The sequence below is a fragment of the Charadrius vociferus genome, unplaced genomic scaffold (genome assembly GCF_000708025.1).
Source record: "Charadrius vociferus isolate BGI_N301 unplaced genomic scaffold, ASM70802v2 scaffold82, whole genome shotgun sequence".
NCBI lineage: Eukaryota > Metazoa > Chordata > Aves > Charadriiformes > Charadriidae > Charadrius > Charadrius vociferus.
Genome location: NW_009647401.1, coordinates 2450298 through 2475653, shown reverse-complemented (window position 1 = coordinate 2475653; position 25356 = coordinate 2450298). Strand labels below are relative to the sequence as shown.

General features: G+C 37.9%; 1 protein-coding gene across 1 annotated transcript in view; it reads right to left on the bottom strand.

The window, feature by feature from the left end:
* The window catches only part of LAMA2 (laminin, alpha 2), a 290790-nt gene that overhangs the window by 78448 nt on the left and 186986 nt on the right, over positions 1-25356 (bottom strand). The window contains exons 33-36 of the mRNA XM_009880193.1: positions 15076-15218; positions 14438-14536; positions 9050-9161; positions 4449-4612 (exon numbers count right to left, since the gene is read on the bottom strand). Of these exons, the coding sequence (XP_009878495.1) occupies positions 4449-4612; positions 9050-9161; positions 14438-14536; positions 15076-15218 (518 nt within the window). The remainder of the gene's footprint in view (positions 1-4448; positions 4613-9049; positions 9162-14437; positions 14537-15075; positions 15219-25356) is intronic.

The window sequence follows — 25356 nt, the reverse complement described above, 5'->3', positions numbered from 1 at the left end:
CCCATGAAGGCACTGAGTTCATATTCTCTGCACCAAATAAACTGAATATTCTTAATAACATGCAAATGAAATAGACTTCTAAATTAAATCTCAAAGTAACTTTCAATAGAACACAAGCTTAATAAAGTGAAACGACAGGTATTCTTACGCTCTTTCTTAAAGAAGAAGTTTTAAAATGTCATTAAGGCTTATTTATTAAGTAGAAAATATTCAAATATTCTCCACTGAAGACTGTTTTGTCTTTTTTTTTTTTTGGAAGTTGCCATTCTTGAGATCTGGCTAGTAAAGTGAGGTTCTCTGAAACATTTCGACTTGTCAAAAAGATTTCCTTCATTTGCATTAATGTGACACGTGACACAAAGTCATTTCCTCCCTTGAACTGAGGGGGATATGTAGATATGCTTGATTTCACGCTGTCTTGGAGCAGACAAACTGCATTAGACAATCAAAAAACATAACTACTTTCCTGTGAAATAAACAACCCTCTGGATCCTTGGATTTATGACTTCCAGTAGCCAAAGAATTTTACTTATCTAAAATTAATTCTGGGATATTTTTAATGGACTTTGGCAACACAGAAATAGAAAGCTCCCAACTGCCTGCTTTTGCAGGGGATACAATATTTCTTGATCGTCAGAGAGTTGCTGCATCCAGTTTTAAAGGACTGGAGTACTGCAGTCTTTATGCCCTGTCATTTCTCTTCCTCATGATACCAGGCCATTGAATCAGTTCCACGTAATGCAGCACCACTGAGTTAATGCAATGATACGTCTAGAACAGCAAAAATAAAAGACACACACACACAAAAAAAAGACAGGCACTTCCAAAATGGTGCTTTAGAAATAAAGACAATTCCTAAGTAAACAGGAATCTGTAGAATAGATAATACCTACAGAAAAAATGTATCACACTTCCACCTAGAACAGACTAAGTTCTTCTTCCTGTCTCATTATGGCAATGGGTCTGAGGAAGCTGTGGGGAAAAAAAGAACTGTATTTTCTGAAAAACACTGCAGTTTGGCTTCCCTATAGTCAGTTCCATTAGAAACCTTCTAAAAATAAACACATAAATAAATGTACACAAAAAAAATAACTGAAAGGTGGAAAAGATATGCTGCCACTGGGCATAATTTAGATGAAGGATCTGAACTGGAGCCAAGGAAACACAAATTGTTACCTTAGCTTTGGGATTTTCTGGGATGGATATTTTTCCCCATCCTGCCTTTGGTTTTGATGAAAAAAAATATTCATGTTGTGAATTTTCAACTTCTGAGGAAATAAAAAAAATAAATCCCAGTATTGACACCCTGTCACAGAAGAAGTGTAGAAAGGAATTCAGAATTTCTCCCATACCTCCTCCATTTTTCTTTGTATATGCAGCTACTGTCTAACACTTCTGGCAAATTTTGACACCCTTATGAATCTGCAGTACTGGAGGAACAGTACAAGATAGATGGATTTCTTTTTCCTGCCCTTGCCTCGTAGCACAGTCCAAATTACCAATCTGTCCAGTAGTCTACCTCAAAACTCCTTATTGGTGCTCTAACAATAACACTTCCATATCGACCTGTTGTGCATTTTTCCCTCTGTTCTTTCTAATGAAATACAAGGCAATAAATCTGCTCCATGTAGTCCCTTGCTTTATGTACCAGAATTTCTGTGTGACTGGACTGCACCACATTTCTTGAAATACTATCTTGCACATTTGAGCTGTGCTACTTTCACTGGACACCTTCCTAGAAAAAGAGCAAAGCTATACAAAATGCTTGAAGTGTTAGGAGAAAAAACCACAAGTCTGGCCTAACACCTGGAATGCTCTACGGTCTGGGTCCTCAAAATGAGCACAACGGAACAAAAGAAAGATCAGAAATTGATTAAAAAATAATAAACTGTATAAATAAGAGATTCTAAATACGTTAGAATTATCCTATCTGGAGAAGAAATGAGGACTATAACATCATGAGTAGCATGGATAAGGTGATCAACTGTCCAGTGTGTCTCCAAATACAAAAATGAAAATCTCAGCAAGCACTGTGTGGACGAGTTATGCAATTCATTCTTACAGGAAACTGGGTGATAGAAGTTCACAGTGGCTCAAAAGCCATCAGGCGAATTTATGGTAGAAAAAGCCATACAAAAATAAAAAGCTATTCAGCATACTGAGTAGAAAGATAGAATTCTGGCTCACAGCATCCCTTGATAGCAACTCAGTGGTATCCGAGAAAATGTGTAGGAATGTTATAAAAATATTGAAAGATTTATTTCATAAGTATGAAAATCAGGGCGGTTTAGGACAGAAACTGATGTATTTTTAACATGCTCTTTTTAGAGATAAATTATTGACTAATGTGCCATTTCAGTACACTAAGGCAATCAGATTACAGACTTGATATGAAAGTTTGAAGGAAAATAAATGAGGGAAAAAGCTGCACATATAAGAGAAGTTTGCCATCTGTGAAGGAAAGACTTTACTTCATTTGTCTTCTTCATTTAACTTTTGAGAATTCAGTGAAAACATAAGAGATAAGAAGAATTCACTGATTCTTCTCATTCTGTGCTTGGACAAAATCCTGAAAGCAGATTACAAACACTGCCAAAAGACATGTCACCAAAGACTAAACATGATTAACTACTTCGAAGTAATTGTGAGACTTGCAGAGCGATTCAAAAGTAAATATTTCTAAATGAGTCTGTAAGAACACATGAGCATAGTGATCCACACGCATGTGTGCATGCACACAAAGTTTTTAAGAATTATTAATTTGTCTTCATCCTTTTTCCTTGCAGAACGTATCCTGTCCACTATCTTACTAAATTATTTAAGCAGCTTTAAGGCATTTTTCTTTAAGAGGCAGTACTTTGTAAAAGAGTTTCAGAAAACACTATCTAGGGATCTTCCCCCCTGCCCTGTAATACACAGTGACTAATTTTCCTGCTGTTGAGTTCACTGCCAAAATTTCTTGGATCTCAATGACTGCCTATAAACAGGTAATCCTATCCTTAAGATAAGGCATACAGCTTTGATTGAAATCAGTGACTATATCCATGTATTTCTTAGTATAAAAGGTATTCCTTTGTCAGGAAACAAAAATACTCACTTTGCACACTTCAGGAGGAATGTTAAGAGGCAGAGAAGGTCTTTCCCTCAAAAAAGCCCTGCTGCATTTCCGACTCTACCTATTGGGCTACAGCAGGAAATTATTTCATGCTAGTCTGACAGTTTCACGTTGGCTGTAGCATTTGGTAGTATTTGAGGACTAAGAACACCTTGTTTGAAAGGCCTCCCCCGAATCTGCCCTAAAATCGCAGGCAGCACTTTCAAAAGTTTGGCTAAATCTTTCACATCCCTACTTTTTCCTGGTTTATTTATATGTGTGAATGGAGAAGGGATACAAACAGTGGAAACGGAAGAAAAAGCAATAAAACATTGCCAAAAAATAAGTTTGCAATATATACTTTCTCAAGAGAACAGAAAGCGGAACCATCAGAATGATGGGAAGAAATACTATACTGGTAGGATTTTCAGATGATCTGGTTTATAAAGTGTAAGATAGGCAATGCAAATCTGATTCTATACTGCTTGGAATTCTTAGCTAATCTTGTATTCTCTTTATGTCTCCTTACAATATGCACATACCTGATAAGCGATACTTTCAGGTCTGAGTACCGATATCCCAGGCAGTTTTCTGAGCCGTCACAACTTCAATGGACTACGTAGCTGCTCAGCTGGATTACCTGCTGGTTGTTCCTCTGGTGAAGTGCTGAGCAAAGCCTAGCTCTAGGAATAGGCCTGGGCTGACTGATACGGACGTAACAGACTACCAGAATTTTAAGTTCAAGCCAAATATTCTTCTGGATCAGGTAAGTTTTCAGCATTTTGCAAAATACTTTATAAAGAACTGCCAATATAATCACATATACAAATATAGCTTTTATTTTTACAGATAGCTAAATAACCGAACCCTGGGCTTCTGAACTCTGCCACTGAGTTGGAATATTCTGATCTACACTATTCCATATATGGTAAAATACATCCTTTTGAGTGTCTGTACTACTGGACAAACTTTGCAGACAGATAATATTTTTATTAGACCAATTATTTTTCCAGAAAAAAACCCAAGCTTCTAGACATGCTTTTTAGTACAAAAGCCATTCATCAGGTCTGAAGCAGAAGCTAAAAACAAACTGAGAAAAATTACTTGGAATTTGATTAGAAATGTTGCTGATACCTGTGGAGCAGAGAAGTAATTTCCTAGGGATTGCTTTCCACATACGTAAGCATTTCCAAAAATGCAAATGCTACATTAACAGATATGAAGTATAAGACTTTGCTTTCCTTTGCATTTCTGTAAGCCCCAGTTTGAAAACTTGGTTGGAAAAGATGACAATCACATTTACAAGAGTCAGATATTATCACTGGGAGGTTGAAGACTGAAGTCTCTCTACTCACTTTAACTCATCTTGAGCTATTCTTTCTTGTGTATTCAGCTCTCTGCTTCTCAACTCTGCGACCATTCTGTCAGCCTCACTCTGCAGTTCTGGAAGACTCTTCTCCAAGGTCTCGTCTTGGGTTCTGAGTGTCTCATTGAGTTTTATAGCATCTTCATTTGCAGCTGCAGGGGCCAAAAAATATTTATGTAGGAAGTTAGTAAATAAAAACAACAGAGAGCCTTTAAGCATCTGCCCATCAACTCTATCAGCAAGTGGAATGCTACTTGTACTGGTTATTGCTGTTGTGAAATATAAAGGATGGTTAATCCAATGATCAGTAACAAATGAAAACATGTTATGCTTCACCAAACCTTTTGTTATAGCTCACTTTTTAGCACAATAATTAAAGTGTAGAAGTCTTTATATCCAGTATAAGAAATATATTGCTCCCCTCCTCCTCCCCCTGAAAAAAAAGAACTTGCACTGAACCTTTGAAACAGCAGAAGATAATCTGGTATATTGTCCATAGAATTAAGGAGCAGGCAGTACAAGCAATGAAAATTAGATTTAAATTACTTTCGGAGAATTTCAAAATATGTAATTTTTAGCATTCAGACTTAACAGCATTAGGAAGAATAAACGATTGGGAGATTTTGGAAAAAGGAGGAGACAGAAGAGGAGTGAAAGACACCCACAGATGTCTAAACCCGCTCATGTGTTTAGAAGCAGATACCCAGAAATGGAAAAGAAGGGTATGAAGGTTGGAATATATGATGGTACACTGTAAATGTATTGTGCATTTGGAACAGCTGAATTATTCCTAACTGATCAAGCTGTACACATGGTATCGTATTCAAGGACTGACTAAAATCTTTCTATCATAGCACACCACAATGCATTAGAATATACACTTTCAGAAGCAACTAGGTCATTTATGACAATCAGTTCTATCTTCAATTATAAAAGGTACTTCTGCCTTTCCATAGGCACGGGGCTCCCAATAACTGATTTCTCCAAAACAGGACTATTCCTGGTTGTATGGGTACTTCTGAATATTTTAAAGTAAATCTTTAATTGAAGAAATTAAAATCTGTCTTCCAAAATTCAAATAAATTACTATTTCGTCTACACATTGTATAGGTTTAGAGTAAATTATGAAGAAAATTCTAATCCAATGATGTCTTTGATTTGCTGGTGAAAACTGAGATTCGCATCTTTAATCAAGAGTGATTATGTGTGGGGTAGTGAGGACTGGAAAAAGACTACACTTTGCTTAAATAGATCATGGATTGCTTATGTTATGTATCATTACTAAGTGACCTTGGGCCAGGAATAGACATATTTTTATTTTTTTTTAAGTCTGGAATAAATAAATAAACAGTAATTTAACCTCTCTGAATATTTACCTTAAAAGAGAAAATGGATATGTTATCTCAGCTTGTATTAGGTTCAGAAAAAATTTGTATCTATCTATATGTTACTTCTCCATGCTCCTCTTCTCACAACAATTTTTACTTTCTAGTCTTAATATACTGCAAATGATCAGAGTCCAGTGGTGGTAAATGATTTGGATGCACTGACATAGAGGAACACAACGAAGCACAAAGCTGGGGAAATTCCATAGTTAAGAGGAAGAACTAGTTACAGGTACTCATAAGTTCAGAAAGTCAGAAATCAGCTCAGTAGAAATGGATCAATGGTCAGAGTACAGTCGTTACAACAAATCACCACAAACTTCTCACTTGTAATAAGGATTTTTTATGGTTTGAAGAATTCCTTGATTCCCTGACATTTAGGGAGGCATTTGTCAGATCTATAATTGTACTTCTGAGCACTGCCTTCTCAAGCATTACTTTCAGCCCATGGAAAGAAATAGGTCCCTTCATGGAATTTCATCCTAAAGTTGTTGCCTACTGGCGACAAGTACTAGAGAGTCACAGATACAGTCCTGCACTCCTAGAGATCCAAAGTACTGTAACTTTCAGTAATCTGGAATCTAGGAATGGGGGACAAGGAATGGTCATAGAGAATACATGCAAACTGGTTGGTCATCTCAATCAGAACATTATGAGTGGATGTAAAGTCTTTAAGGAAGAATCTAGCAATGTCTCAAAGGTCAAAAAGAACAGAGACAAAGAAAGTATAGGGTCAATATGCAGTTAAAATGCCGTCAAATTTTAGAATAATCTAGGATTGACTCCAACATAAGGTGAAACTTTATCCTCAGTTTTTGGAAGATGATGATCTTGAACAGGAAGACAACTGAGGATAGCAATCAGAAGTAAGGATACAGAAATTGTCATAACAAAGGAAGAATATTGTGAAGAACTCAAGCTGGAATGGCAAAAGAACCGCCATTCTAGAAACTTGAAAGATCTGGCGCATGACATTGCAAATCCAGGAAGAAGACCGGTTGACTGAGAACAAGCAAATGTAGTGCCTGTTTTGAAGAAACGGGAATTCCACTAAGGCCTGAGAACTTGTTTTGGAAGTAAGTGGAAAACAGGTTGTGGAATAAATGGATGTGTTGTGTTTGTTTGTTTTTTTTTTTTTCCTAAGGTAGCACATGTCAGACTATAGGGTTTAATAGCAAATCCAGATGAATATTTTCATTAACGATCCTGGGGCAGGGGGGAAAAGTCTACTGACAAAACATGCTTATGAGGAAAAGTTGTAAGAGAGTCTTAATAGAGAAGGATTGGAATGTCATGTAGAAAGAACTGGGTGACCTTCAAAACTGAAGTAATCCAACACGAATGAGATTCAACAGTAGAAAATATAAGGTTGTGAACTAAACGACAACAGAAATTTCAGCTGTAAACTATGGTTTTGCCAGTGAGATATAAGGTATGAATGAGAAGAACATAGCTATATTATGAATCTCCAATGGCATCCAGTTGTGAAAAAAAAAAAAAAAAATTATCCCAGGATGTATTAGGAGAGCTGACATAGGCAGGTTTTACTGCTACTGAAGTGCAAGACACTGAAGCAACCTCAATTCAATGCTTGTTACCTGTGCTCTGGAAAGATGAATGTAATTTTGAACATAGGAAGGGAAAATACACCAAGGTGAGCAGGAGATTTGGGAGAATATGCTTTAAGGTGTTTTAGTCTGGAAGAAGGGGGGCTGAAGCAGCACACGATTCCTCTCTACAAATGTAGTTGGGGGTGAGAGAAGGAGGAGAAGAACAAGGGAAAGGAAAAAAACTATTTGAACTAAAGAACAAGGTTAGCAAAAGAACAGAGATGATAAACTAAACATGAATATTTTTAGCTAGACATGAGAAGGTTTGTAGTGTATTTGTGGGAATTACTTTGAAGATGAGGGTTAGAAAGTTTATGATAGCAAGGGAGTGGATGCAGCAACCCAGGAGGTATCTTTCAGTCCTGTGCTCCTCTATTTCGTCTGTTCTTAAAATGTTAACTCGGCCACTAGGCAAACACATTGATTTTAAAGTCTTTGTCTACTTCTAAGATACCACATACATTTATTTCAACCCCTTAGTGCCTTCTAACTATGTACTTCCTATTGCTAAACTTGCTTGAGGAAACTTTTGTTTGGGTTACAAACACTGGCCATAAATTTTGTGGAGCCAAAAATTGGTTTAGCCCTTGTCATCCCAAATTCATTTTGAAATATAAAGAACCTGGTCTTTTGTTTAAAAAACTTCTTGAAAAAATGCTTACTTTTTCTTGTTGCTTTTCCCACATTTATTTCATGTCAAAGTTGAACTTCCTAAAGATATCCTAAATTTCTGTTCAGTTCAGGTACAGGGCATGTACTGGGATGTGTTACATGAAAGGCAATATAAAATGTATTTTATAGAACTTGGACAAAAGTGGAAGCTTTCCCTTTCAATGAAATGGACCTTCAGAGGCATAACTACTGAAATCAGTACTATAGCAGGAAGTTTTGAGGAAGGAAGAAAGAACAGATCAGTACTTTTCAAGTAAAAAACCTGCCTGTGACTGCCAATCACTTTCCTATTTTTCAGCCACTATCTTATTTAATAGCTTCATGTATTTTATAGGTCTTGCTTCTCAAAGCCACCTACAATACTTTTGCTCATAAGTCTTCACTGCATCTGTAAGTGCAGTGAATCAGCTTGTGGAAGACAGTTGGCTGCACGCCACTACATAGGTAGGGTTAGGAGTCACTTGCAAATTCCAAGCAGCAGATGTTCATTAACAGCAAGTAGTAATGTATTTTTGAAGTCAGTTGGGGAAATTAGGATGAAGTGTTAACGTACCATGTGCCAAAATTACATCAAAGTTTTTTACCAATACATGTTTTTAACTGCTTTGAAAATAAACCAAAGCTAAGCGCTGTTAGTTACTTCATCATAATAGTTTTCTTCAAATAACTGCAAAAATCCTGAAGAAACATACTCAATATTCTGCTAGTCTTTGTTCATAATTACCAATGCACTGTTTATATAAACTACATCTGTAGACTGCAAAAAGTCCAACGATAGTTGACTGTAGTTTCTTCACTCAACATTTAAAGCACATGACATTTCTCAGTGAATAAACTCTTCCTCGCTGTCTCTCAGACCCTCCTTCCCCACCATCCCTCATTTTTCTTGAGAAACAATTGGCAGAGTTTTCTTTTTCAGTACCTTCAGCAGCTTGGAGAATGCCTTTGACGAACTGTCCAAGAGATTTCGCTCTGTCGTTAGTCCTCTCAGCATCCTGCCTGGTTTGCTCACCATCTGCTGTCACCTTGGTAGCCTAGTGATCCAAATTCATGAAAAGTATAATTAATAAACAGGACAAGGCTGCACTACGCGATGTCCCTACTGGCTGAATCTATGTACAAAACTTTCCTCCAGCAAAAGGCAATCAATAAATTATTGATCAGATGCATGGGAAATGACATGCTCTGTTCAAGTACACAATTAAATTTTATTACCTTTTCCTTTAAATGGAAATTTGAAGGCTTTATTTTAGGTTCTTAGAAGCCCTGGTTGTATGCAACAGCACACAAAGGGAGATAGGATGAAATTATTCACTGAATTTGCTTACAGAAACATTGTTTGGAACCTTTTAATAGATTCTTCAGGGAATACTTTCCATAGTTTCACAATTGTGCACTTTTCAATTGACAAAGTGCAGCAGATATCATGACCTCTCTGCTTCCTCCCTGGAGGCGTGCTCAGAGACACAGTTCATGCCAACAAGCAAGAAGAATTTTAAATCAATATATTAATTAAAACAAGAAAGAGAGAGAAAAAAAAGAGTTGGGTTGGTTTTTTTTTCAGCTCTAATCCTTGAAGTTGTTTGTTTAGAACATATTGGGGTGCTCAGTAAAATTTTAGCTTTGTGTAACTAAACACTTTATAATTTTATTGAATCACAGCAGCAAAAGCAGGATGAAGACAGACACCTGCTGCAGACCTGAAAAACATGCTAAGGAAAGGAACATCTTAAGATATCCTGCTTAGCTTTCAAGGTATCTATTTACAAAAAGGACTCATTTTTATTACAAAGCAACTGACCATTTCAAGCAACAATGCTTTTCAAACTGTATTGTAAAGCAAAATGACCCCATTTTTTAATTTGGGGATTGCATTCCCAAGAAACGTCTCAAAGCAAGGCCTTATGATCTTTCCAGTCTCTGGGAACTGGCTAGAAGGTCAATAATTCAAATTGACCTTAGGTTCTCTCTGACGTGAGCTTTACAAACTGTTTTCTCAGTTACACCCCCACCCCCACCCCCCTTTCATTAATAGTCAAAGAGAAATAATATAACTCTAAAACATTTATTTCTGCCTGATTAGCTTCTAGATGGAAGCCCTCAAGATACATCAGGACAGCTGGGTTTCTGAAATGAAATCCCTGGCATTATCATACCACTTACAGTTTTCGTCCATTTCCGAGTAGTTACTCTGAACGTAATTTATATGAAAATGGTTCAGGTAAATAGAATTATACAGGGAGAATTAAGAACCTATACTGACGTGGGGGAGTTAGTTCCATTTTCATCCCTGTATCAGTCGAAGAACATGGCTTTTCACATTTATACAGTTTTAATCATGCTATTGGTTACTTCCCCTAAGATTTACAAACCCTCTTTTACCTGCCTGGATACAGAACTAAAATATCATCACAGTGAGCTGTAAGAGGCAATTGGGATAGGAAAGAGGCAAAAATACAGAATGGTCTTGGTGGACAACTGCTCTAACCCAGCTTGGCATTTCTGATGGCATTTCATTCTTCATGTAATTGAGAACTACCTTACTATTTATTGTCAAATGCTCCACAACCAGCCTTTTATTCTTTGTGGTTTATTTGCTTGGAATTTTCACATGCCCTTTTATTACATTCTATAATATTTTCTACGTTCTTTACTATAAATGGTGTTTTATAACTTACATATACTTTTTTTAGTTTTGATTACTTTTTCCACATTCATGTTAATTCCAGTTGGCCACTTTAACCTCTCAATATTTATGACTGAATGGCATGTACTACATTTTTGTGCACATTAATCTGTCATCGAACAGTTTTCACTTCCTCTCAGTGACAGTTCTCTTTAGTACTTAAATCCTATTCAGCTTCACTGAAGGCTTTCTGTATTTTACCATAATTTGCTTTGCTGAAAAATAACCTTTTGCTTCATTATCTGGTCTAGCTTTTACTCCATAAAACAAATTAAACGGCAAACATCCTTCACACTGTACCTAGCCATTCCACAGCTAGTTAAATTTTTCCATTTGTTTATAAAGCCCTACTCATTTTCTATATATTCAGTTTACTACAGTTCACCATTTCTATAAGGTCAGTCTTTCTCATCTCCTAAGAGTTTAAACAGGCACAACAAACTCTTTCTGCAGGAGCAATAAAGGTCAGGCAGAGTGGACACAGAATAAGGGTTTGGAATGAATCTTCAAGAAGTCTGGACACAAATAAGACTTCTTAGCATAAAGGAGATCCCTACCATGGGAATCTAGTAAAGAAAGTATCATCTGAGGTCAGTGAACCTGCTTTGGTGATGTTCACAGCTTGTACTTAGTGATGAAGGTTCCATGGAAGGCCTTGTCCCAGTCTGAAGACTATTAGCCACTTAACAACTTGGACTATTGGCAAGTATTAGCAATTACACACACATTTTTAGTTTGGTTTTGTTTGTGTGTTTAGTCTAAGGTCTTAATTAAGCCATAAGAAACTCCTCTGGATGACATCTGGAGGGCAGCCCTACAGGAATTTCTCCAGCTCGTGAGCTGCAGACCACAGAAGGAGGAGTAAACAGAGACCTCACTGTACAGACGGAAGTTCTTGGCTCTCTCTCCAAATGTTTCCAACTACTACAAACTAAGTTGTCTCTGCTACCACTTCCAGAAATTATTGAGCTTGAGAATTTCAGTGGTATGGGAGAAATAAGAAAGTTTACAAAGTCAAAAGAAGCATTTCAATCAAAAGGAGTGATTCTGATCCCTGTCTGGAAGGCTCCGAAGGTACCTAATTAGAAGGGAAGAGGGGGTTTTGACAAAAAGTACTGAACTGAAAGGAAGTGAAGAGTCTAAGGTCTGCCTCTGGTGGTAGATGTGGGAATGTGCATGTAAGAACGTAATTAGCGCGAGAGAGATGTAAGGGTCTTCTGTATAGCAGAGTGAATGAAGGAAATAATATAATGGAAAAAAAGAAAAAGGAGTGCTGCACTGATGTAAGAGATCACTGGTTGAAAAGAGACCACAAGGAAGCAAAGTACCCAAAAGTTTCGTAATGACTAAATACTATTAAAAAATAGATAGGTTGTTGGTTTGGTTTTTTTTTTCATGGAAACAGACTCCTCACCAATCCTCATCAACCGTTTTCTTCATCACTTCTGGTTCCACTTTGAAAATTTAGTGAGCCTGCAAATCAGACACAGGGAAAAAGCTTGCTACCTGTATTTGTACCATGTGCTCCAAGTCATTGTGTGGTTATCAGCTATACCTTCATTTGGAAATGAGACTTGAACATACTACATCAGGACTCACTTTTCTTTTTGGGACATTACTCCTATTTACAAATGTAGAAAGAGAAAGGTAGGACTCACCACCACTTTCCAGTCCCCAAATTAAAAAAATCCAACTGAAATTCAGTTAACAACTCTCTGTAAGGATAACTGGAAATCATAAGGCTGCTTACTCATTTGCAACAGTGGATAACTGCAGAAAGGGAAGCGGTGAAAATCTAGCCACCACACTAAATCCCCTAAAATCACACCTTATTTTTCCTTCCAAGACTAGTCTACAGCAGGTCAGAATTTGAAACATTATTTTAGGTCATCTCCATAGAGGATTAAAATTTATTTAATTTTTGCTGGGGGTGGGGAGGCAATTGGAAAAGGGTACTAAAAAGAGCAAAGTAAAAAAAAAAAAAAAATTGTCTTAGCCTAATATTGACAAATCTTAATAAAAGAAATATAATCTTCCCTGCTTGTAGGGCTGTCATGAGTTAAAAATCCACCTAGACTTAAAACTACTGTAGTTATTTCTGGCAGAAAATAAAAGATCAAACAGAAGTGAAAAAGCAAGCTTTCTTTACACTCACAATGAGAGTATGCACAGATATCTGTGTATACATGTTTATGTGGGTGTACAGACACATGCATACATGCATACAAATGCAAACACACTACAGATGCTTTCCTACCCACTACCCACGATTTTATAGTTTTTTTCAACCTCTGTTGAAACAAACTAGTTTCTCTGGGAATTTTATTTCTGTAAGCCATGAACAATTTTAACACAGGATGCTAAAACTGTATGGCGTTTAGTTCGATTCTCTCAGGTGTATGTTCATCAGCACAGTGATCCATGTCTTTCTTATTTGGCTATTTCAATGCAGGGGAGCACAACTCAGGAACATGATTTTTGTTAGTCCTTCATATTAATGTATTTTGGACAGCTGTATTTTTATTGTGGTTGGTCCATTTCCCTATTTTTTTCTCCACTAGGTGGCACAATTTATATTATTTTCTTAAACAATGTCTTTTATGGACCAAAATAAGGTCTATATTGAAATAAAACTTTCCTAATAAAAAGAGTAAATAGCACATCGATTGAAACCCAGAAGACTCTCACTACCCTCATAAATGAAATATAAAACACATATATTTAAATAAACACACACCTTGAGTATATATTTGAATTCTCCTTTAAATATTGTCCCCATTTCAATTACTTTATTCATTGACTCTTAATGAGAACTCGCTATTTGTTAAACCAGGACTTTCATTGCCTTGCTATAAAATTTCTTTAAAATAATTGAATCGGGTCAGGCTACCATTTGCTCTACAGCTCCTGGAGAAACAAGCCAGCACAACAGATAACCCACAATGGAAAATTAAACTGCAAACCAGCAAAACTTTTCCTATAATGTGCTTGAGATGGTTGGGCACTAAGTAACTCTGAGTGAAGCCAGGCTACTTCTATTGCAACAGGCAATCTTAAAAGAGAAACAGGTTGAAAACTATCTTGAGACAGTCAGGCTCAGGAGATTTGAAAGGGAATATGATGAGATGAAGATGCTGACGCAGAAAGCAAATAGCCTTACCAGAGACAGTGCTAAAATTCAGAGGAAAAGGAAGGACACCAAGCACTTCAATTTCCAAAACCCTCAGCCAGTTGAAGAAAAATTCCAAACGTGTGAGATACCGTGTGGTAATCCCATGGTTTTGTTGCCATTAGGTTTGTAACACAACCTGCAGCTGAAGCCCATAAATGATACATCAAGAACTCCCTTTCCTTTAGTGTCAGCTTTTCCAAATAAGCCCATTCTTGGGTGCTCTGTATGAGTATTATAGTTTTCTTATATTATTATGAAGTTTTGCAGAAAATATATCTCAATGTATTGGCCCACAAAACCAGGTTGTCAGAAGACTTGCTGCCATTTCAAACACAGACTGAGAAGCATCTTATTATTCAACTATTCACTTATGTTTAATTCATATTCAGAAGATTTCTGTCATTATGCAGCCTTAGCCAAACCCATAGACCCCAACGTGATCATAGACTTACTCTTGTCAGTAGCTCATCCATTTCTGTCACAAGGGTATCCAGATTTTCTTGTGCTAGCTGAAGAAGTCTCTCTGGTGCTTGCTGAGGTGAAAGCAAATGCTGTTGGGGAAGAGAGGAGGGAGAGTGAAAATCTGTATTTAATGGATCTCGGTCCTTCCAGATATTGTAGAGAAGAAGCATCAAATGTTTCCTTTTCATTACAGTACGCAACTGCCTTTTGTCATTGACGCTTGTGTCACATCCATCCAACATATTTTTCTCAGGAATTTTGACAGCTTTACATAGTCTAGTGGAGAGCTTATAAGTATAGCAGGGAACATACAGTATATAAAACACGTAACTGCTTTATGGACCATGAGCATGAACATTATCTTATTTGCACGTGACCACCTTTTCTGTGCCTGCAGTATAATTGTATATATATATATATACACAAATTACTGCTGTAAGATTTATTTATTAAAATAAGTCAAAACTAATGACTGTAGTAACTTTTTATCAAGCAAAGCAAGTTTGAAGTAATTAAACCTTGAATTTATCTTCTTCCCTGAACCTACTCACGGCTGTATGTTTGAACAGATTCAAGTACAGTTGTACTTAAGCCCTGTTATTTATGTATGTGAATACTGTGAACATACCTTTAATTCCTGTGTCATGTTCTCAAAACCATGCAACATTCTATATGGAGCGGGCAGCGGCCCACTAAGGTTAACGCTCAGGATCATCTGGTTTAGCCGATCCAGGTCACTGAGAAGGAGTCCTGTGCATTCATCATCACAAGCTGGGGGGAAGAACAGCAAAGCTTATTTATTCCTGCTAAAAGTTTAAGATGTGTTTAAGTTAGAAATTTTATGGCACACACACAATTCCGTGAGAGGTAATACTAATTTCAGATAAATTACCCCAAAATCATACTGGGAGAAAAAATGGAAACAACAACTAGGGAACTGGAAAGACATTTTGCTTAGGACTTGGCAATGGGACAGTTTAATATAAAACATGAAGAGCCAAATTGGTAGACACAAAGAGGAAATAATTAATGTTGTTCATTATATGGACTAACCAATATAAAATCCTAAATAAGATAAGCAATTTGGATGAAGTCTAAGAGTGGACAGGTAATTTGGAAAATCTGAGGAGCACTTTAAGAAGTATAATATGGTTATGGATTTGAACATAAGAAAAAAACAAAGAAATCTTAAAATTTACATACTTTATAGTCATATAACAGCATGGCCAAGCATGCTAAACTTGCAATGCAGACAGTAGAATGAGTCCAGGTAAAAATACTGGCAGTTTTATTTTAAGAAATGCTTTTCCCTACCTCCTTTCACTAACCAGCTTACAAGTTTTTCATGTATGCTTCCTTTCTTGCAAATACTCTTTAGCATGAAAAATACTGGTGTGTGTTGCATATACCAAAAGGAGTTTGCATTTTCCTCTCTCTTGCTTTCTATTAACTATCACAAGAAATCCTCACGACCTTAAAGTCTTGTATCATTTATGCTGCAGACAGGAAAATTCTTCATCCTTAAGAACAAGAGTTGTGGGAATGACTTTTTGTTCCTCTGCATAAAGATGCTACACAGGACTGGCAAAACTAAACAACACCTCAGGAGATGGAGCAAACTGGAAACAATGAATTCATTGGTGATGTTAAGAGACATGGAGGGTTGTACCTGAAGTTTTACAAGTATGTAATTATTTATTTCAGCAGTAGTCCTAGGCAGCTCAATGGCTAAAAAACCACTAAACAACATGTATGTTTCTGTAGAAAAAGAGAATTTTCAACAGAGAATTACGTTTGTTTTCCCCAAATTTATTCTTCATGTAGATTAAATCTTTTCTGTTATTTAAAGTTTTCAGTTATCTAAATGTTGTACTTATTCTGTTGGCTGACTGTTCAGTATAGCAAGGAATTCAGTCAAATACAGAGACGAGAAGAAGGAATACTAGTTTAATACACCATGAAACTAATGTGGTGATTGAAATCCTTTTCAAGATATATGCGGGATTAGTGCAGTAGTAAGTGGATGCAGAAAGCTAGATACTGTTATTTTAAGTCTTCCTTTTGCATTTTCATTGCTTCCATTGCAGACTTCTTCCTCCTATTTCACAGTATTTTGTTACATAAGCTGAACTGCACTAGAACTTCTCTGCAGTTGTTAACTGTGGGCATGGTATATTCTGATTTATGTTTCTACATGAAATTTAAAAAAAATAATCTTATTACCACTTCAGTTCTTGTCATCTGTGCACTTGCTTTTAGAAGTCTGAGAGAAGCAAGTTTTATAGCCAATTGAATGTGTTATAGAACAAGCAGCTGTTCTGTAGCTGGTCAAGAAGTTAAGTAGACTTGATAACCATTTTGCAGGATGCAAGTAAGTGATCTCAGATCTGAAAAGAGTTGGGTTTTGTTGTTTGTTGCTGTTTGGTGTTTTTCCCAATAAATTATTTCACTTATGAAACAAGCTAAAATCTGTTCACCCTCAAAATTCTCAAAGTGGTTGGTAATAAAATGCTAAAAAATTCCTATGTCTTAAAGACAAATTCAATTCACACCAATGAGAAAAAAAATGAACAGCTTATGAAGTGATTCTCAATGAGTAAACAATTGATAAGTGAGCATTCAGTACAAATTAGCACCTCTTGCACAGTAATGGGGTTGAAAAGAAGAACTACATCAAGTGAGGACCACAGCTGAGTAGATGAGACAGGACTAAGCTACTCCGCTACGCAGTCTGAAATGTACTGTAGCTACGGGAAATATTTCAAGAGCATGATTATATTTTGTAAGACTAAATACTTCTGTATCTATCTATAAAACTGTCAGGACAAATTTGTGTCAAATATTAACAAATGCAGCAGTAAATTCAGATCATTACAGCAGTGCAAGCATGTAAGAGGCAAATCATGCAGTCAATATTACACTAGTCCAGCAAGCAATTAATGCAAATTACTGCATTTTCCATTTTCACCACACTTTCCCATGCACAATAAGTTCTCTAAGGATTTTGACTTACCTCTTGTGAGAAGCATCTCCAAAGTATGCATGGTAAAGAAACTTTTTTAAAAAAAACAATTGCTCAAGTAATAAAAGACACTATAAGCTTATGGACATCTAACCACTTATTCCATCTTATAAAGAGAAGATAATGTACAATAAAGGAATCACATGTCTAAGCCATAATGTGTTCCTCCAATTGAGTGATTATCTAACACAATTTTGCTTTAATACATTCATTGCTGTTAAGATTCAGAAGACTGTGTTATGACTAGGTAATTTTTGGTCTAAAGGCAACCATGCAATCTCTAATATGAGGTGGTATCCTATGAGAGTCAGTGACTCTTCAGTATTAGTTTCCTGTTGCTTTTTTTTTATTGTTCCACAATAAAGTGTTGAACCATTGTCAGGTTCATTAATCTGTTGGCTGTTACCTCATTTTTTCAGTTTTGGCACTGGTCTCACACCTCATAATAAATAAGCTCTCCTCTTCCCCTCAAAACAGAACCCCCCTAGAGAGCTGAAAGCTTTAGCTTCCTTGTCCTTGCTACTGATTTCAGGTAGTTTGCATGGTCAACATGTCTCCAAAATCAGATCCAGATCAGGGTCTAAACTACTGACTCAGATTTATTTCCAATTTTCACTGTTTAGAAAGCCTTATTTGCTGGCTCTGATACTAGTTAGATTTATGTAGGGCTTGAGTTGGGTGAAAGACATTGGAGTGTGGGTCTAAACTCAACAGGAGCTCATGCATCAAAAAAAGGGAGAACAACTGATAGCTTATCAGCTTCTCGGCCAAGTAGGGGTGCCCATCCCTTATTGAGCTCATGCAGACAGAGAAGCAGTTGTCCAGCACAGATGTAAGTTTAATTCTTATGGCTGTGCCGTAAGGGCTCATAACTTCTGTTAAACTCAGAACATAGCAGAAGCTGGTACAAGGCTTCATAGGTATGGTGTTACACTCAGTATCTTTTTTTTCAGCTCGCCATGAAGGCTTGTGATAAGAAGCTCCCAGCTCTTGCTGAATTAAGGACTGTGTAGGAGCTAAGAGATGCCTCTTTTCACAGATTCTTTAAGATCTGCCTCTGACAGAGACAGCATCTCTGCTTATCTCTGAATTTGGAAGGGCTGAGATCATGGAGCTACTCCCTATTTTAGAGGGTAAACCTTGATCCTGCCAGGATCAGTGGTTAGGAGGTCCCTTGTTCTCCTGGGTGCAGAACTGAGTAGCAGCTGGGTAGAACTCCCTCTCATTGCAAGCACCAGACTATTGTACAATATTTAAGTGTCGAAGATGCGGTATTAAAGGAATATGGTTATGTAATTTTTTCTTTCTGCCAATATTGAATATTTAAATTCGTAAAGATTTAAGTTTGTCGACTGCAGAATGGCTGAAGGTCCTTTTTTTTTTTTTTCCACAAGACTGAGTTCAAGAAAAACTAACAATGAAATATGTTTGATCTCTCTATGTCATGATTGCTTCCTGTTCCCTATTAATCTCATACAGCAGAACCACATTGCCTGCTTTACATTTAGGTTTTTGCTAGACCCCAAGGAACATTTGTGACAGGAGCAAACATCTGAGGAAAGGTTTTGCAGTTTGTGTTGCAACAGAGCTCAAAATATTGAAGCCAAATTTTTTTGAAGTCCCTATTGTAACTATGACTGGTGGCCTGAAAGCATTCAGAAGGTGAGTTCTGACTTGCCATATGTTTAACAATAAAGCCTTGAAGTTCTCACTAGGATTACTTTCCTCCCTAAACTCTGCACAGTAGCTGTTCCAACAGCTTTGCAATCAAAGGTACTTCATTTTATGTATCACAAACTCTACAACTGAAGTGAAGTGGAATGTCACAAGGTATAACAAAAAATACACAAGAGAATTAATAATCTAAAAAACTGCACGATTGCTACATGCTTGACCCAAAACTTCTTGTAGCTCCTTCTTTCCACTTTGGCTTGCTAAGGTCAAAGCTCCTTGAGAAGGATGAGGAGGGAGCAATACATGCTTTGGCTTGTTTACATATTTCTGGTATGTATGTGTAAAACACGAATCAAGCAAATACTAATGATCTTGGTCCGCCTGAGCTTGCTGGGCATAGTTCATCACACAACTCAGCCGTGTTCTGGATTGGAACTGTGGGGTTTAACTAAGAAAAAAAATATAGGTCTTCAACACTGTAGTGATTATAGGCCAGTCAGCTATTACCAGTTGACAATTTTCAGCAGAATAAACATTGAGATATATTTATTAGAGTAAAAATGACCGATGCATAAAAGAGCATCAATCATTTAGACGACAATTCATTTGTAGTTACAAATTAAAATTAAAATCTGTAAGCACTGGAGAAGACTTGGGAGAAATTTTGTCATATTTGACTTTATACAAGGGTGTTGGCAGCATTATTATTGGGTTGGAACTAGGTGATTCCAACCTAAACCATTCTATGATTAAAACTAGTTTGCAATCATAACTAATTTTCTTATTGGCAACTGACTGTTTCAAAACAGAAGGGAAAGTGAGCCTAGGAAGTGGATTCCTTGTAATTCTTGGTCTCATGTAAGCCTTCATCAGCAGAGTATTATGAGTATCTGCACATGATGATCTAGATGGTCACTTTAGCTGGGGAAATAATCCAGTTATTATCCATACTAATGCAAAAAGTTTACAATTTTTATGATGTGTAGTAGACCATTCAGACACTTGTATTGCTTTTTGGGTATCATTTTCCATTCCCTAATGGCATCCTAGAGAAAACAGCATTGTTCTGTTCTAGGAATATAATGGCAAGTGAATTCTACCTGTGCCATTCACCTGTAATTATCTTTCCACTGTAATTTAGCAGTAAACAAATTCTTCCCCTTTGTACAGTGGCTTTTAAAAAATATATTCTCTTTCCATTCTACCTGTAACTTTCTAAAATATAACTCTTATAACACAGCACTGAAAAGTGGCACGCACTAAACAACTGAAAAATGACACGTTATGAAAAAACCAGTAAGAACCTGGTAAAACAGATTTTCAGCTCTATCACAAATAGATCGCTTCAATGAACATACATGTTCCTCCGGATTTTTTTCTGTCTTTTCACTGAAAATTGTCACTCAAAAGCCTTTAGAATACTTATGATAAGGGATATGCTAAAACATAAATGTTATATTTAAACAATAATGCATTACTATATTGTGGCTAAAATAATTGGATTTAAATATATATTATTTAGCTTTCATGTCATACTGTGTGGTGACCTTTTATAGAATTTGCCAAAAAATCATTATTCAGATAGTTATTCTTTGCTAAATATTCAAAATCAATTTTCACTTTCCTAAATATTAACTATAACATACTAACTTAGGACAGCTTAATCACACTATGGTTTATATTACTTAGAACTACATTTTTTCAAACATGGGACATTGTATTTGCATGTATTTTCTTTAAGCTAGACCATTTTACCACCTACCTAGGGGTTCTTTACGCTTCTGACAGGTACTATGCAATTGCAGTATTTGAAATGGAACTCTGCAAATGAGCAAAAGTAGATACATGCATACAGCTCATTTGAAATATCGAATGCCAACAGGATTCTGCATATGGCATTAATTTTTGTACATTAAGAGTACTTAATCATTATTATTTTTAATATTAAAGTTTCATTACAGCTGAAGCTAGTCATAAGGGAATTTACTGAGTATTTTGGAAGTGGCTGCTACACAAAAGTAAAAATATATTGTATACAGGACCAAATCCTCAGCTGCATTCTCACCAAATTCTCCAGTCTCAACTCAGATTGGAACAGATAAATGTTCTGGGAGTAAGAAAGGAAAGCTTCAGGGTTTCCCCCAAAGGTGTTTCTAATGGTTCTTTGACAGCACAACGACTATTAAAGCACATTAGGGGCTGCAGCAATCAATCCCTCTCAAAAGAAAACAGTTATACTCTGAAGCCTGTGACACATTAGGCAGTGTTAACCATGGGCAAATTCCCACCAAGTCTACACTTGTCACACTCCCTTTGTCTGCCACAGCCCCTGTGTCCACCACAGGCTACAAATGTAAATGGTTTATTGATGAGACTGGTTTTCTACCATGTCAGGAGCATTATCCTGCATTAGTAAAGGTGCATTTGGAGTAATATGGGCGTTGAGGAACCTTTAAACAAAGGGAAACTAATATATTAAGAGCAAATATTATTGTCTACTGAAATATTTCATTGCAGTTTTTGCAATTTATGACATGAATGTTATTGATGTGGTGTCAATAGTAACAGTCTAGACCCTGTGACAGGGGAGACTTACATCACATCTGTTCCTATAGGTGGTTCCTATTTTTATGACTAAAGTAAAGAAATCTTAATTTGACTCCTCACTTTTAGCAATGACATATCGGCATGTGCAGATATGTACATGCAAAGGACTGCTTTTATAGTGAAAATTGGTTATCTAGTTAAAGTAAAATTCTGCTACAGGTAGTGTAGATACATTTCAACACTGGCACAGGGATATGTTGCAGTTAAATCAGAGATTATAGTGAACCACATCTTTCAGAGCAAAAAGGTGGAAAATTTGATTTGCCTGCACACAGCTTTTCCCATTCATAGTGAGGATTTTTAACCTTATTACCCACACAATGAAATAGTCTGATTAAAAAATTGGAAAACCATTACAAATGAAAACTTGCACTTAAGCTGTTTTGTACAAAGAAACTACCATCCTGGATATCCAAAAGACTTTTCAGAATATTGATAAGGTAAATGACTAGTAATAAACATACTAAGCAGTGACTGAGACTGAAAATAATGGCTAGCACTGGAAATAACGTACCACATATTCAGGATGTTGAAAAATTAAGTCATTTTCATTTAGATGCCACTCTGGAAATCACAGTCCTTATTTTAAAATTTTTTAGCTTGTAACACTTATGGACTTAACTCATGACTACAATACCCCGTGACAAGTAGGCAAAATGGAATCCAAAGCATAGTTATCTCAGCAAAATAGCTACTTACTCCATTTGCAACCATTTTGCTGTAGTTTAAAATAGAGCTTAAGATATGTGATAGTTCAGAATTAAGTCCCTTAAGTATGCTAAGCATTTCATCAATCAAAAGGGACAGCATGGGACTCGCTTTGAGAGACAAGGTCTACGGGGGGCTGATGGGGTCCATCTGTCAGAGAAGGGGAAGAGCATCTTTGGTCAGAGGCTTGCCAAGGTCGTGAAGAGGGGTTTAAACTAAAGGAGCCAGGGGGGGGGGACCGCATTCCATCTCACTCCTACCAGTTTGGTGCCAGTGCCAGCAATAAATGACCAGAGCCTGGAGAAGGATCTCACGTCAGCAGGAGAGCACCTGGAGTGCAGCACAAAGGAATTCCAGCCACTCCAGCTAGTAAGTTAGCTTTATCGGGGCCCAGTTCAAATGCCTCTGTGCAAATGCACATAGCATGGGAATAAACAAGAGGAGTTAGAGATATGTGCACACCTTCAAGGCTGTCATCTCATTGGCATCATGGAGATGTGGTGGGATGGCTCCTATGACTGCCGTGTTGGAATGGAAAAATACAGGCTTTTTAGGAAGGACAGACAGGGGAGACAAGGAGGGGGTGTTGACCTCTATGTCAATAAGAAGCTGGAGTGCATGGAGCTCCACCTGGGCATGGATGAGGAGCCCACCGAGAGCTTATGGGTCAGGATTAAAGGGAGGGCAGAGACAGGTGACATTACAGTGGGGGTCTGCTACAGGCCATCAGACCAGGAAGACTGAGCAGATGAGACCCTTTATAGACAGATAGGAGCAGCCTCACATTCACAAGCCCTGGTCCTCATGGGGGACTTCAACCACCCTGCTATCTATTGGAGGGCCAGCACAGCAGGGCATAAGCAATCCAGGTGTTCCTGCAATGCATTGATGATAACTTCCGTCTCCAAGTGATAGAGGAGCCAATGAGGAGAGGTGCTATGCTGGACCTTGTTCTCACCAACAAAGAGCAGCTGGTGGGGAATGTGATGCTCGAGGGTAGCCTGGGCTGCAGTTAACATGAAACAACAAGGTTACAGTTTTGGTGGATAAGAGAAGAGCAACTGACATCATCTAGCCTGGTCTTCTGTGAAGCATTTGACACTGTCCAGCATGACATCCTTGTCACTGAATTGGAGAGACGTGGATTTGACAGATGGATCACCCAGTGGAGAAGGAATTGGCTGGATGGCTGCACTCAAAGAGTTGAGGTCAATGGCTCGATGTACAAGTGGCAAGCAGTGACAAGTGGCGTTCCTTAGGGGTCGGTATTGGGACCGGTGCTGTTTAACATCTTTGTTGGTGACATGGACAGGGGGTTTGAGTGCACTCTCAGCAAGTTTGCCAACACCACCAGACTATGTGGTGTGGTCAACACTCTGGAGGGAAGGAATGCCATTCAGAGGGACCTGGACAGGCTTGAGAGGTGGGCCCATGTGAACCTCATGAAGCTCAACAAGGCGAAGTGCAAGGTCCTGCATGTGGGTCAGGGCAATCCCAAGCCGAAAGAGAGACTGGGCAGAGAATGGATTGAGAGCAGCCCTAAGGAGAAGGACTTGGGGATGTTGGTTGATGAGAAGCAGCTCAACATGACCTGGCATGTATCCTGGGCTGCATCAAAAGCAGCATGGCCAGCAGGTCAAGGGAGGTGATTCTGCCCCTCTACTGCACTCTGGTGAGACCCCACCTGGAGTACTGAGTCCAGCTCTGGGGCCCCCAACATAGGAAAGACATGGACCTGTTGGAGTGAGTCCAGAGGAGGGCCACAAAGATGATGAGATAGCTGGAGCACCTCTCCTATGAAGACAGGCTGAGAGAGTTGGGGTTGCTCAGCCTGGAGAAGAGAAGGCTCCAGGAAGACCTTCTAGAAGCCTTCTGGTACTTAAAGAGAGCCTCCAGGAAAGCTGGGGAGGGACTCTTTGTCAGGCAGTGGAGTGATAGGACGAGGGGTAATGGTTTTAAACTGAAAGAGGGTAGATTTAGATTAGGTATTAGGAAGAAATTCTGTACTGTGAGGGTGTTGAGACAACGGAACAGAGAGGTTGTAGATGCCCCATCCCTGGAGGTGTTGACGGCCAAGTTGGATAGGGTTTTGAGTAACTTGGTGTAGTGGAAGCTGTCCCTGCCCATGGCAGGGGATTGGAACTAGATGATTGCCTCAAGCCAGGACAAGGATCTTTAAGGTCTCTTTCAACCCAAACCATTCTATGATTCTATGAACCAATGCCATATTATTAATAATATAGAAGTATTTGTGTCTATATTGCCACTAATCTCTCTATTCTTTTTCAAAGAAGAGTTGTACCTGGGAATCATAGAATCATCTAGGTTGGAAGGAACCTTGAAGATCATCGAGTCCAACCATCAACCTAACGCTGCCAAATCCACCACTAAACCATGTCCCTAAGCACCACATCTACCTGTCTTTTAAATACCTCCAGGGATGGCGACTCCACCACTTCCCTGGGCAGCCTGTTCCAATGTTTGATAACCCATTCAGTGAAGAATTTTTTCCTAATATCTAAGCTAAACCACCCCTGGCGTAACTTGAGGCTATTTCCTCTTGCCCTATCACTTGTAACTTGAGAGAAGAGACAACCCCCACCTCGCTGCAACCTCCTTTCAGGTAATTGTGGAGAGCGATAATGTCTCCCCTCAGCCTCTTTTTCTCCAGACTTAACAAACCCAGTTCCCTCAACCGCTCCTCAGAAGACATGTTCTCCAGACCCCTCACCAGCTTTGTTGCCCTTCTCTGGGCATCCTCCAGCACTTCAGTGTCTCAGGAGTAACACAAAAGCACTGAACTCAACATTCACATTTAGAAGCTTAGTTCCCTGTCCCGATCACTCTGACAGCTGATCACAACAATTGAGTGAAACAATGTTCTGCATTGTGTAGTCC